The 13822-nt window shown below is 39.9% G+C and overlaps 1 protein-coding gene across 1 annotated transcript in view; it reads right to left on the minus strand.

Annotated features, from left to right (window-relative positions):
- Positions 1-13822, minus strand: part of antxr2a (ANTXR cell adhesion molecule 2a) — a 109013-nt gene that overhangs the window by 59949 nt on the left and 35242 nt on the right. The window contains exons 12-16 of the mRNA XM_038288140.1: positions 11962-12057; positions 5447-5497; positions 4130-4219; positions 1756-1926; positions 674-754 (exon numbers count right to left, since the gene is read on the minus strand). Coding sequence (XP_038144068.1) covers positions 674-754; positions 1756-1926; positions 4130-4219; positions 5447-5497; positions 11962-12057 — 489 coding nt within the window. The remainder of the gene's footprint in view (positions 1-673; positions 755-1755; positions 1927-4129; positions 4220-5446; positions 5498-11961; positions 12058-13822) is intronic.

Below are 13822 nucleotides of genomic sequence, written 5' to 3' on the forward strand. Positions count from 1 at the left end.
CGGCCTTTCACAGAAAAAGCAAAACAAAACTACTGAGCAAGCCTTTAAGCAGATGAAGCTGTTTGCTCAGAACCGGAGACTGGGTATTGAAACCGTTAGCCTCCCATCTATATTCTAATATGATACCTGTGTAACAAACTTGATAATGAATGTGTGCATAGTTTGCTGTCCACTGTGGACAAGATCCCCCACATCTTTGGATCCAGCTGAAATTACTAACAGTGCTTGAATCTAACATGTATCTGTACAGACAACAAAGAGGTTACTGGTACCATCACCCAGTTAATCAGCTGGTTACTATGGAGACCAAATATGAACCAGAGTAGAGCCATTGCTTAGCAAGAAATCCCACTGATGTGTTGGAAAAACCTTCAGCTTTTTAAGCATCAAGAGGTATGGCGTGTGATATTTCAAATATCTTTAAGATATCCTCTCAATAAAAAAAAAAAAAAAATTAAAACATTATTTTTGCAAAAAATATATAAAACGGCCAAGCCGTGGCACACGTACTCTATAAAATCTCTAAAACGGTTAATTTATTCAGGAGGAACAGATTTACTTTGCTGTTTGCCACCACAATATCTGCTGTATGATCAAATCTATCAGTTATTGTTACAAAAAATTTCCAGGTTTTAATCAGGACGTTTTTTTTTTTTTCTCTCCACAGTCTTACCTGGTCTGAAGATGTTGGGCGCATTAGGGAGACTCGGTCATACTGCCGACGCAACAAAGCCCACAAAGCATCGAGGCGACCCTGATGGTGCACAAACAGAAGGTTTAGGAGAAAATATGAGAACAGGAATTTAACTGAAAATATATACGGGAATCTTTCATTTAATACTATAGGTTGGAAGTAAACTCAGTTTGAAGTCAATTTTAGGCTTAAATCTGCATCCTCTTTGTTGGCTAATGTTAGCCTTCTTGTTTGAACATATCAGTAACAGTTCTATTAGAGAAACTGGGCCGATAATATCAACCAACATTTTTTTTCTTTCTTATAACAGTTTTTGTGTTTTGGGAAGGGTAGTCTTCCCAGTACCAGTGATGCCATCCATAATTGTTAGTTATCTGGAGACAAGAGGCCTCTTAACCTGTGTGGTAGTCATTTTTACAGTGGGTATGGAAAAAATAACAGTAATATTAATATAACATATCTGCCCATATTTCCATATAAGCATCCCTAGGCAAAACAACAGCACATAAGGCAGGAAACAAATGAGCTCCAGGTTTTTAAAGCGACATAAGATTGTCGCGACTAAAGCATCAAAGCAAATTTCCCTAACATATAGCTGAATGAATGAAGCGCATATAAGGAATTGTTTTTCAAATTCAATTTGTTTGTGATGCATTTACAGACCAAAACAGGCGGGAGTTCTAAGCTCTGTTGCATTTAAGGAAGAGAAAATCCTTTCTCCCTTGACCTGCTGATTGCTGATCAGAGCCCATTTCAGAAAAAACTAGTTGAATTTTGGCCAAATAATTGTTACTTTTAGGAAACATTTAAGGCAAAAGGACAAGAGTGAACACTTCTAACAGCCCTCTGGAAATTCAAACACGAATGAGTTTTAAGTATTAGATAAATGGTAATGCAGCTATTAGCTCTGTGAAGTCAATACAAAACAAAACGATAAAAGGATAACAACAGTTAAAAGAAGAATTTATTGATTTTTCCAGTTTTTTTAATGTATCTAGCTTTTCCTATTGAAGTTCTTTTTCATAAGAATGAGCATAATGTGATAAGAGGGAAACACATACCTTGATAGGAGTGTACCATTTGTTCTCAGACTGTCGGTTGCTGGAAGTTGGTTTAGGAGTTGGCCGTTTAATCATCGGCTCATCCACATTTTCTGGTATGGACACTTTTGCATTTTTCGCCTTCTCCAGTCTGGCCCCCTCTTCAGTCGAGCCCTTTTCTCCCCACCGTACCTAAATAGGAATGATGAAAATATAAAGGAGAGCTAAAACGGATACATATCAGATCAGGTAATGTCTGGGAAAGTTAAATCCTTTCTGACCCTCTAAGGATTTGAGGGTTTGTCCCCTCTCTCCTTTTCTCATTTCATTAAGTTCTCTTTTATATTTTGCTGTTTTGGAGTTAAGCTCCTCAGTCACTTTCTGTTCATCTGTTGCAGCTCAGGATGTTTACCTATTTGTTTTCACAGCGAGTTGTCAGTTTGGGCAGAACCAACACCTGATTATTAATGAAAGTCTAACCTGAATGAGGATTCCAGAGTGTAAAATGGCTCTTCCCGTCAGCTTTAAGTTTAGTACACTACCTCTGTTCGTTGAAAGAAGCTCTTTCATGACTTTCTGCATGGCTACCAGCCTATTTCACTGTTCTGGAGGAACTTTAGTAAACTCTTCAGTTTATTGATATCTGTGTTTGTTTAAACCCAACCATCCTAGGCTCCAACCACAGCTGTGCAGATAAGGCTTCAGGCAGGCAGATGGCCTCACATTGACCAATGGTCTTAACTTTGCCTCATCTATCCAAACCGGGATGCTCCAGAAGTCTTTTAGTTATTTCAGATGCAACATCATTAAGCTCAGTCATGCTGTGCAAACTGAGAAATATAAGATTGCAATGGACTAGAGTCATTTACAAATTCCTCAAGCATTGTAGGGTTGAAATAATTTGGAGTTGTGAATGTTCTTACTATATAGATTAAATTGATGATGAGATGGCCTACAACCCTTACCATATAGATGGGAAGCATGCAGTTTTAGTGGTTGTAGCTTATCTAAGGTCTTGCTGATATCCCTGCAACTCATCATTGTCCTAATTCATACCCACAACTTCTAGAATTTTTACAAAATAAACTTACCGAAAGATGACAACTTAATAAATGCACTTTATGAGCTCTACTTTGTCGCAACTTTCCCTCATTAGTCCCAAGAAAGCATTAAGACCATTAAGAACTCTGGTCCAAAAAACTTCTTCCTCTGATTTGCTGTCAGACGTGTGTGTGTGTGTGTGTGTGTGTGTGTGTGTGTGTGTGTGTGTGTGTGTGTGTGTGTGTGTGTGTGTGTGTGTGTGTGTGTGTGTGTGTGGGTGGGTGTGTGTGTGGGTGTGCATACTGTGTGAGTCTGTGGATGGGAGTCTGTTTGTTAGTCAAGCTGTCCTGCTTTTTAATTGAAATCATCACATCTGCTCCAAGGAAGACAAAAAAAAACAAAACACAGCCACATGAACAGGGAGAGGTGATTAATTAGTGACACATTTTCTAAGCTGTAGGTTAAGCCATGACAATATAGAACAGCTTCTCCGAATCATCTGCAGGGTGCATCCCAGCCCTGGTGCATCTTCAAGAAAACAAAGAGCCCTGTCATGAATAAAAGATGCATTCACATGTCGGGTCTCAGCGATCATTTAAAATATAGGCAGATGCAGAGTGGAGGTGGAGGTTCTCTCAGCATGGTGTCTTTAATGTGGATGCAAATATTAACAGAATCTTGTTTTTCCAGCCTCCAGAGGACATGATTGTGGATAGGAGGCTGTCTGCGTGAATTAGGCTGCTAAACATGCAAAGCAGAGGATGATACCCAACCCTGTAGCTCAGTGACACTCACAAAACCACAGTCAGGAGATAACTGATCCCAGAGGATTATGGCAAACCTGGAGAATGCCACAATGATCCAATGGGCTGAGAAACAGTAGAGGATGAACTTTCAAGGCAGAAGACCTGGATTTTACCAGAAGGATTAAGAAATTAACACATCTACCCTTCAGCTCAGGAAGGGGGAAGCATGGAGTCAGCGAGGTGGACGTGTCAAGTTGACAGCAGCACTCAATCTTCCAACTGAGCAGCGACTTGATCCAATCAGGACGAGATAGCAGGGCCTGTCATGTCAGAAGCATCGGCAGAATGACGAGGACAGCAGCGGGGAAGGCCAGCCCGCTGCTTTCCTCTAACTCAACCAACTTCCAACAACACGGAAAAGAGTCAACGTCAGCAGGTTTCCGGGGGAATCAGGACTAGACCCGTCAGATAAGAGCCATGACCTCATCCGGATGATCTTTGAACAATCTTATTTCCTTATTCATAAAACATGTTTAAGCCTCTCTGCTGTAAAACAGAAAAAAATAAACGAACAAAAAGCAGTTTTAGGATGACGTTTCGGGTCTGACCTCCATGCGTTTGATTCCTCCAGCTCCTCTTCCTCCATAGTACGAGGCGTCCACCGTCGGCCACTTCTTCTTTGGCAGGGGCTCAGGTTCCTGGGAGAAGAATGTGGGAAACATGTTTCTCTAAATGACATTATTAATAAGAACAGCTGCAGCTGTATGACAATAAGAAGGAAGTAGAAGATATTCATCATTATTGTTTCAGTTCACCAGGAAGGAAGACACACTTAAGATGTTTTTTTCCCACCATGCATTCAGTCAGCATGGTTCAGGTAACTGCAAAAGCCTCATATTAAAAATTGGTCTAAAAAATATTCCTAATTTTGCCTCTGAAATGTTTGCACTTCAGCTAACAATTAGCAAAGGCATCACAATAAATTAATCTTTTATCGCAGTAATATATTGTAAAACTGCCGAGTTTGGAAAAATCCACCTTTAAACTAGTGTACAGATGGGAACCCCATTAGATATTAGGACTTTATTTTCATGTTTGTTTTTAGCTGTTACCACTTAATAACCTCTACCTTTTATCTCTTGAGTTGATAAAAGATGATCAACAAATCACCTGCAGAGAGACCCAATGTTGACCCATTTTTTTTTTTTTTTTTTTGACAGAACCTACCAGATTTTTGAATTTTAAAATACCAGATGTTTCAAAATGTCATTATGTAATTTAATAGCAACATTCTTTGGGTCTGTGAAAAAGACGGTCCCATATCATTATCTATCCTCTACCATACCATACTGTACAAGGCAATCAAATTATATTTTTAACATATTTTCTCTTCCTGGTCACACATTGTTTTTATTGGTGTAAATATTGCTTTGATTGTGAGTAATGGAGAGTAAAGGCAAGTAGCCAGTTTATCAATGCCTTTTCCTTATTTAGAATTTTAAAAATGCCCTATTAAAATGAACATTAACCACCAAATGCATTTAGTGAACCTTTTATTAAATTTTTTGTTATCTTTAATTTTTATCAGTTTATTCCAATGTATTAAACATATATTTTATATATACATTTATTTTCACTGCTGTTGCTCAAAAGAAATGATCTTAAAAATTAGAAATGAATAAAATTTGTTTTCTTTTCTAAGTCCTGCTAAATAAAATTTTATTCTCACTCAAGATGAAATGACAGATTTGTTTTTTACCATTCCTTTCAATCTGCTCATCCTCACAAAATAATAAAGATAATTTAACAAAGTGGCCTGTTTTCTAATAAAAAATAATTGATATATGCAGCTCAGAGGAACCTAATCTGCATTGCTGACATTGTGTTGTTGTCTGATTGCAACAACACAGCAGTGACATACTCACAGGTGGAGGGGGGCGAGAAGGTGGAGGAGGCGGCGGTGGGTCTTTGATGACCTGAATAAACAGAAAAACAAAAAAAAACAAAAGCTGGTCAGCAGGAGGACATGCGCTCAAACCTTATCAAGACAGACGAGGCTGACAGGGTCGGTTCGTGACAGGTGACACAGCCTAACAGAGACATCCCTGAGCTCAACTCACGATGGCGACACCATCGCTGCCAGCCTCACAAGCAACGACTGCTGCCCTATCGCCCAGCTGACTACTGATTACAAGGATCCTGCTTGTAAACCAACATCAGGGGCCCCCTGTGCAAAATAAAGAAAAGCTGAAAATCAACTTGTTGACAGGATAGTCTTTGGGGTGAGCTCTGTAGCCTGTTTAACTCCTAATTAATTGGATGGGGTTCAGCGCTCCGAAGCGATCCCCCCAATCATAAAGTCCTAAGGAGTTAATTAGCTCCAATGAGATGCGAAGAAGGAGGCGCGGGCGCAGATCCAAGTGCTGTCTGCAGGGAATGAGTGGCGGCAAAAAGAAAAAAAAATTACTAAAACACATCCACACACAGATTTCCATGACACAGCTTACTGACAGCAGAGTGACCGGCCTGGAGGCGGTCTCCGTGACAACGTGGACTGACAAGGCACCTGAGGAGCAGGTTGTCCACAATGTGATTCCACTCAGGGACAAGATGCCTGGACTGGGTTTTTTAGACATGCATGGCAAAGCAAAGAGGAGCCTGACGGTGACATTTGTCAGGTGTCACTCAGACGTTTCACATACTGATGTCCATCGGTTGCTGAAAACAAAGCCAGCACTCACTTAAAGGTAACACGGCAGTAAAAAAGACACAGGATGGGACCTCCTGTTTTTTTTTTTTTTTTTTTACATAACAGACAAAACCCACAACTCTGATTAAACTGTTAACGAGTTGTCTTTTTAAACTGTAAAATTTAAACAAGGATTTCAAATCAGCCATGGATTAGAGGGTGTGGTCCAAAGGTTTTTAGGTCAAGATTCGAACCCAACCTGTAAACCTTTGCTACTTTTCATTTGCTCCTTTTTCCTCCACCCATTTCTTGTTTATCAACTGTCAAAAAAAGGCCACATAAGCCAGAAAAGAAAAACCTAAAGCCTACCTTTCAATAAACGCTAGGAAGGAAACTGACACAGCCTTAAAAAACATTTGATGCACAGATCTGATACCTGGATCGGAAATCTGAGATCCAGTCCTGTGCACATTACATAGAACTGTAATTTCTTTCTTTTTGCGGCTTATTTATTAATATGTTATATTAATTACGTTTATATATGTGTTAATTTGTTACCTTTTTTGAAGAACGTTTATCTCAGGACTAAAGCCTTCGCTCACATAGCAAGATATAAAGTTAATTCATTCAACAGTTGAATCGGATTGGTATAGGATATCAGCCAGGACGCTCAGCCCAGGAATCGCTATAGGATTGGAGCGGCAGGAGCTGTGTGTAATTAAATCTGGACATAACATCAGCTGTCCTATTGCTTGGTTTAGAGGTTTGTTAGAGAACATAAGTACAAAAAAAACAGCATCACAAAGACCAAGGAACACAGCAAAGAATTTAGGAAGAAAATAATCAATGGTTGTGACTTTTTTCCACAGGGCACTGTTGTCATTCATTCATCCCATCAAAGCTGTGGATCACCGTTTCAATGGGAGAATCTGCTGATTGAACTATCGGGACTGAAAACTGAAAAACTTGACTTTATAATAAAGCAGTAAGAAAACCCATGTAAAACTTTCTTTCAATTATGCCAAAAGCCACAAACGGGGAGAAGAAGGTGTTATGGTCTGAAGCAACAAAGATTTTAAACTTCTTTTGTTTTCCATCAGGATGCCAAACATTGTAACATTGCACATAGTCTTGAACACAGCATTTAAACTGTAAAACATAGAGATGGCAGTGTCATGATGCACGGACAGTTAATGTCCTCAGAGTTCATTGGAGGGGAAGGCAAATACAAACATTCCACACCTTTCAGATCTGCATTTGATAAGGAGGACCATATCAGAAAATAAGCTCCAACCTCATTTATTCACAACTCTAATCAGTGTTTTAGGTGGAAGTTATAAAATATGGACTGCTTTTAGAGCTAATAAAACTTAATCTAAAGCCGAAGCATAATGTGTTTGAAGTGGTATCATTAGAAGGAAGTATTTACAAAAGGCTCATTAGCAAGTAAGCAAAGGTCATTTATATCCAGTTTTCCACCCAGACACCGCTGTAAAGAAATCTCCATGCATTGCTCCATTTTTACACAGTTATGGACTTTAGCACCAAACACAATAATTACTGAGCGCACATCTCAGCTTAAGGTGAGAGAGCACCGTCTGGCTCATTAGTCATCAGAGACAGATAGTAAAGTCAGAGATGGTTTTGCATTTGCTAAAGTGGTTTTGGAGGGAAAAGGGAGCAATGTAATTATGGCCTATCATAGATCTGAACAGCTGTTACGTTCCTGGCTAAGCTCGGAGATATCGTCGGTATCCCCTGCACCGTCGGTGCCGCAGTGTTGTCATTAGAATAATGAAAAACTATCAATTAGGGTTAATTAATTTCTCTTTGACACACAACTGGCTGCACACAAATCCTGCAGAGGTCTACAGATGACCTCTCCATACGCTGATTAACAGCATTCCAGCCACACCTTACGGTGACGGGATTATCTCTTTTTATTAAGTAATTATGCAGCAGATTTCCTGCACATGTTGTGGGCTAAATAAAGCATTACACAAACGGCGGAGCTCTGCTGCTCTTTTCCCAGCAACCTGACGGACAGATGTGAGCTCTCTGCAGCACGGTGGCGTAATTAAAAACTAAACCGTGGGATGCTTAGCCATCTGACACCAGCCCCAGCGGCTCGCCACCACAGCATCCGCACCGCGGGGAATCAGACCGATCAGAAGCACTCAGGGTACTGTCCACATATGGCTGTCTCTGGGAACTTCCAACTGGGCTCAAAAATCTGCTTGCTCCCAAACCTAAGCTCAAACGATGTTGTGTGAAGCTGCTTCAGGAGGGTTATTTTGATGAATCGGTGGCAGGCACCATATTGAAAAATTATTTAGACTAAATCAAAGAAACATAGGTTTTCATTACTGTGCTGACATAACATACAGCTTATTAAATAAAAGACCACAGAGTATTTAGAAATGATCAACATATAAGGCTCCAAATGAGTTGAAAAGGTTTCCAAATTTGGAGCAATTCTTTGGTAATTTAGATAAATTCTCTTGCATTTCAAAATTCCATCTCCAATCCTTTGATTTAAACAAAGGCCATGCCGTGCAGGGCTTAATTTCCAAACAAATGATAAACAAAGAAATTACCACTCCACAGCTTGTCTGACCTCTCGTCTGGCATCAGGCCATGCAGATAGAGGCACAGGAAGAGTGGGATTGTGGGAGAGAAGTTTGTGTGTGCGCGCGTGGCCTCATCGCCTCATCCCGACTGCTGAAGCCTGGCAGACTGGGGGTTTAAATATTAACAAGCCACACATGGCCCTCCTCTTCTGCCGCGTCCCTCGATGGAAGGCAACAGCAGCTCTCTCCACCAAGACAAACACGTCCACGGCCAGACATGCTGCAGGGGGTTTACATTTTAATGCCTTTGTTGGTTTTCCAAAATATGCTTCCATCTCATCCTGGATGGGATCCCTTCAGGTCCACAAAGCCAGGTGACGTCTATCATTTCAGGGGTGAGTGAGGTGAGTGATGGGGCAGGCTGTGTGGGGCTAAAATTGCCTTCATCAGGTCTCAGCAGAAAAAGCCTCGGAGAGAGAGATGGTGCACACCATCTGTAGCCTCTCTCTCATAGCCCCAAACGATAATCTGTTGTGGATTTATATAATTGGTTAAGTGGGTAAGAATTGTTTTATAAAGGGGCGCAGGCAGGGAGAGGGATTTTAAAACAGTAGTTTTAATGAATGCTTAGGACTAAACAAACAATATGTCCCCATGGGACCTAGCATCTGGCATAGTGTAGTTTTCTTTTACAGCCTTTTTAACCCCCATTCAAGGGAAGTCATAATTTTTCTTTAACCAGCACTGTTATATCCGCAGTTAGAACCAGGCTGACCTATAGAAAAAGCAGCCTTTAGTTTTGCATGTTAAATTTCAGGTTAAAACTATTTAAAGGAAACAATATCCTATCCATTCAATTTTTCGTCACGCTTATCCCTGGACAGGTCACCAGTCTATCACAGAGCAACACAGGGACAAACAGGACAAACAACCATTCTTGCACACACTCACACCTAATGAGAATTTAGAGAAGCCAATTAACCTAACAGTCATGTTATTGGACTGTGGGAGGAAGCCGGAGTAACCGGAGAGAAACCATGCATGCTCAGGGAGAATATGCAAACTCCTTGCAGAAAGAGCCCAGGCTGCAAATCGAAACCGGAACCTTCTTGCTGCAAGGCAGCAGTGCTACCCACTGCTTCACTGTGCAGCCCCAAAACAATATTCAGTTCTACGAAAACAACTGTCCAATTAGAAATTCTGATTTTCACAAAAGAAGAAGCCCAAGCTCAATTCCTAAGTTCATTATTTCTTAAAGGTCCTATAAATAAACAAAAAATGTCTTTTCCTCAGCTACTGCTGTGGTAATAGATGACCTTATAATAAAGAGCCCACTTTTAGTTTGATGTATTGCTACTGAAAGCTTAACCTTTTAATATATTTGGTATATACCATTTAATACAGACCTTTTATCTTTAATTTTCCACAGTTCTTCCTCTTTGGTAAATTAGTTTTATTCTGTTGTACCACAGGGGTGTGTCCTTGACCTCCCAGAGTTTCCTTTTACACACCCTCTCTCAGCCGGTCTAATCAGAGCTGTGATACTGTGCAACATTTACACCAGATCAAATGTTGACATTCCAGTAAGCTTCACTAAACGCACAGGTTTTCATTTTGGCAATAAAGATCTAGATCATGTAGATTTTTCTAAAATTAGTAATTGATAAGCAAGTCTGGCTAGTTGCTCTAATTTTCTTTTTCTGCTGTCACTGTAGAGTCCTTTAACAGGACTGAGTCAAAGCTTTCAAATTTATGAAATTTAAGAAGCAAGGCTGAAAAGTTAAATTCTTGCAATAGAACTTTTTGTTTTTGTTATCAAAGACATCTCCAGCTCTAATATGAGGAGATTTATAGGCTTTCCAGCAGGTTCAGGATCACCTCTTACTGTAGGTCTCCTTTTAAGTTAAACATTCCCAGCTATTCCACCATGATCCAACCGGGAATCCTTTTGGTTCAAAGTCTAAGAACCCTCAGCTGGCTCCTTGAATGAGGAAGAGCAGCAGCAGCTCTGCTCTAGATACCAATTTATGAAATCAAATTTGGAGAAAAATAAATTAGGATGTTGTCTTTAGTGAATAGTCATAAAGTAAAATAAGTAAAATAAGTAAGCAAAACTATAACTAAAATCAAGGTTTTAATTGATCTTCATTTAAGCTCTAATACTTATTTGAGGATATGAGGACGAAACTAAAGTAACTTAACTTTCCTCAGTAGGGTGATTGTGTTGTACATCTGAACTAATGTAACTATTTGGTCTTATGTTGTAAAACGTGACTAACCGGGTTGGAAGTTACCATATTAAAAATTTTTAAAGAAAAATGTCATTAGTATTGTTAAATAATAAAAATAATAATAAAAGAACAAAGTGAAAGCCAATGGAAGAGTTGCTAAAATTCAAATGTACTGATAAGATCAGGAAATTTGAGTTTTTACTGGAACAGGAACAGATTTAACTGGATTACACAATTAAAAATCTCTGGTATTACTATTAATCACGTCTGCCCCTGGGAAGAACCAGTGTGGGATTGTATAAACAGAAACTTCAGCAACCGCCACTCGAATGTTATACGTTCTAATCCATGCCTTGGTTTATTTTTCTGTCTGTTTGCATAAAGTAAATTTATCAGAGCAGAAAAGGCGTGCTTGGTGAAACAGCCACCATCAAGTGATATACAGGATGTGGTTTCTTCACTTCTTTTCTGAGGCTGCTAAACCATTGCGGTTGCACGAGGTAAAAGGCTGAGCAGATATACAACCTAATGCTGCAGAATATTGCAATAAACCATACAGAAGATGCACCTAATCAAACAGCTCGCATTAGTTTAACCTTAACTCTCCTACTTAACGTTTTTAGTTTGGTTATGGTTTACAGCCACAAGACCAAAGTACTTAACATGTATTTAACTATTTATGTGCTTTCGTATAATAAGGAATTGACTAAATTATAGAGGAAGTTTGTAGGTGTTAAGATAAAAAAGAGCCTCTGGAAGTTTCCTCACATCTGTTATTGCTTTAAATAGATTAAGTAACTATGAAGGAAATTTATTTTCAACGTGAAACAGAAATTCCTGTTTTTAGCTGGTTTATTAGTATGTGATCAAAACAGACTTACTATCATTCTGTGTGCATAAATAAACCACAGTGGTAAACCAATGAGAGCATTGGTTAGGAGCAGACTCACCACTGTGCAGCAGAGAGGCCAGAACCACCACATCAGGGCTAGAGCCACAAGCGCCAGCAACACCAGGATGACTATAATAACAATTGAACCATCTGACTGAAAGAGAAAAAGACAAAAAAACATATTGTCAAAATACAGAACTTGACATGTAATACGACAAAATACATATTATTAGGGAGAAAAGAAATCAAGATAAAAAATTTACATTTATATCAGAGAAAGGGAAACATTAATAAACCAAACTGAAATTAATGAAGCCTAGGAGGAAGTTCAACTAAAAAAACTAAACTACCTGCCCTGATTATCAGAGGATCACCTGCCTCTGACACAAACCAATCAGCTTTAAACCAAACCTTCACGAAGCCCAATCAGCATCCAGAGTTCATTTTAAAAGGTTTTCAGGTTCACGACTCCACCTGCTACCCAGCCAGTGCAAGCAGTGGTTGCGCCGTGTCTGATTTTGCCTCAGATAACCCCAATTCAGCCCACCTCCACCCCCTTCTCCAACATCATAGCTAAGCTGCATTGTCATTTTTCAATTCAAAATGTCAGCTTCAAACTCAACGCTAATTTTGAATTGAAAAAGCTTCCTGGATGGGAAGCAAAACATCTTCCATCTTGGAAACCAAGTCCAGTGAATTATGTTTTAAATCTTTTGGAATAACAGGTATATGAAAACATTGTAGGAGGAATGCTGTAGAGCAGGGGTGGGCAATTCCAGTTCCTGGGGGCCGGTATCCTGCAACTTTTAGATCCATCCTTGCTCCACAGACCTGAATTAAATGGCTTGGTTACCTCCTTAGTATGCAGTCACTTCCTCCAGAGTTCTCTCAATCATCTAATTATTTAATTCTGGTGTACTGAACCAAAGACAGATCTAAAAGTTGCAGGGTAGCGGCCCTCAGGAACTGGAATTGCCCACCCCTGCTGTAGAGGATGGATGGAAAGGAGAGGATACACAATTGAATGCTAGAACCAAATGTACCATCTATTAAAGGAGACCATATTATCTGGCATTAGCAGCTGAGCCAATGCTCCACTCCAGCCTTGTTGTCTACCTCAACACATCTAGAGAGTTTGTGTGTGGAACTAAGTGTAACATTCTGTAGCTAAAGCATTACCCCCCACTATCACTAAAATCTGCTTTTAAAGGAATAGTACACCCAAAACATGATTAGCCTTCATTTTCTACTCACCCCCATGCTGAACAACACTCTGGAGTACTTTTTTGATATCTCAAATGCATCTGGAGATCTGGGAGGCTTCTTGCTGTCTGCTGACATTCAAATAATGGAGGTCTATTGTGCCCGAGGCAGAAAGGTCCATAAAAGTCCACAAAAACGTGTCAATATTCCTCCATACTGCTCGTCCAATGTATTCCAAGTGTCCTGAGTGGGTAGCATCCAGAATTTACTCGAAACGAAGTCATTTAGAATGTTTTTATAGTGTATAGGATTTCTTGAAAGCGCGCACATGCGCGTTCACGACGCTACGGAAGCCGGCAGACCAAACCAGCGCATTCAGCTCGGCAAAGAACTCATGCTCTTCCTCAACACTGAAGTCCTCAGACATTTTTCTTTCGTTGTTTCTTTCTTTGCACAGGTAAACAACACATTTCTTCTTCTACGCTTGCATTATTGGCAGAGCAGACGCTGAATGCGCACTTTCATCTGGATTGGTCTGCCGGCTTCCGTAGGCTCATGAACGCGCATGTGCGCGCTTTCAGGAAATCCTATGCACTACTGTTTATGCTCTAAAAACATTCCAAATGACTTCGTTTCGAGTAAATTCTGGATGCTACCCACTCAGGACACTTGGAATACATTGGACGAGCAGTATGGAGGAATATTGACACGTTTTT

Source organism: Cyprinodon tularosa, unplaced genomic scaffold, assembly GCF_016077235.1.
Source record: "Cyprinodon tularosa strain WSP-4 unplaced genomic scaffold, ASM1607723v1 ctg249, whole genome shotgun sequence".
NCBI classification, from domain to species: domain Eukaryota; kingdom Metazoa; phylum Chordata; class Actinopteri; order Cyprinodontiformes; family Cyprinodontidae; genus Cyprinodon; species Cyprinodon tularosa.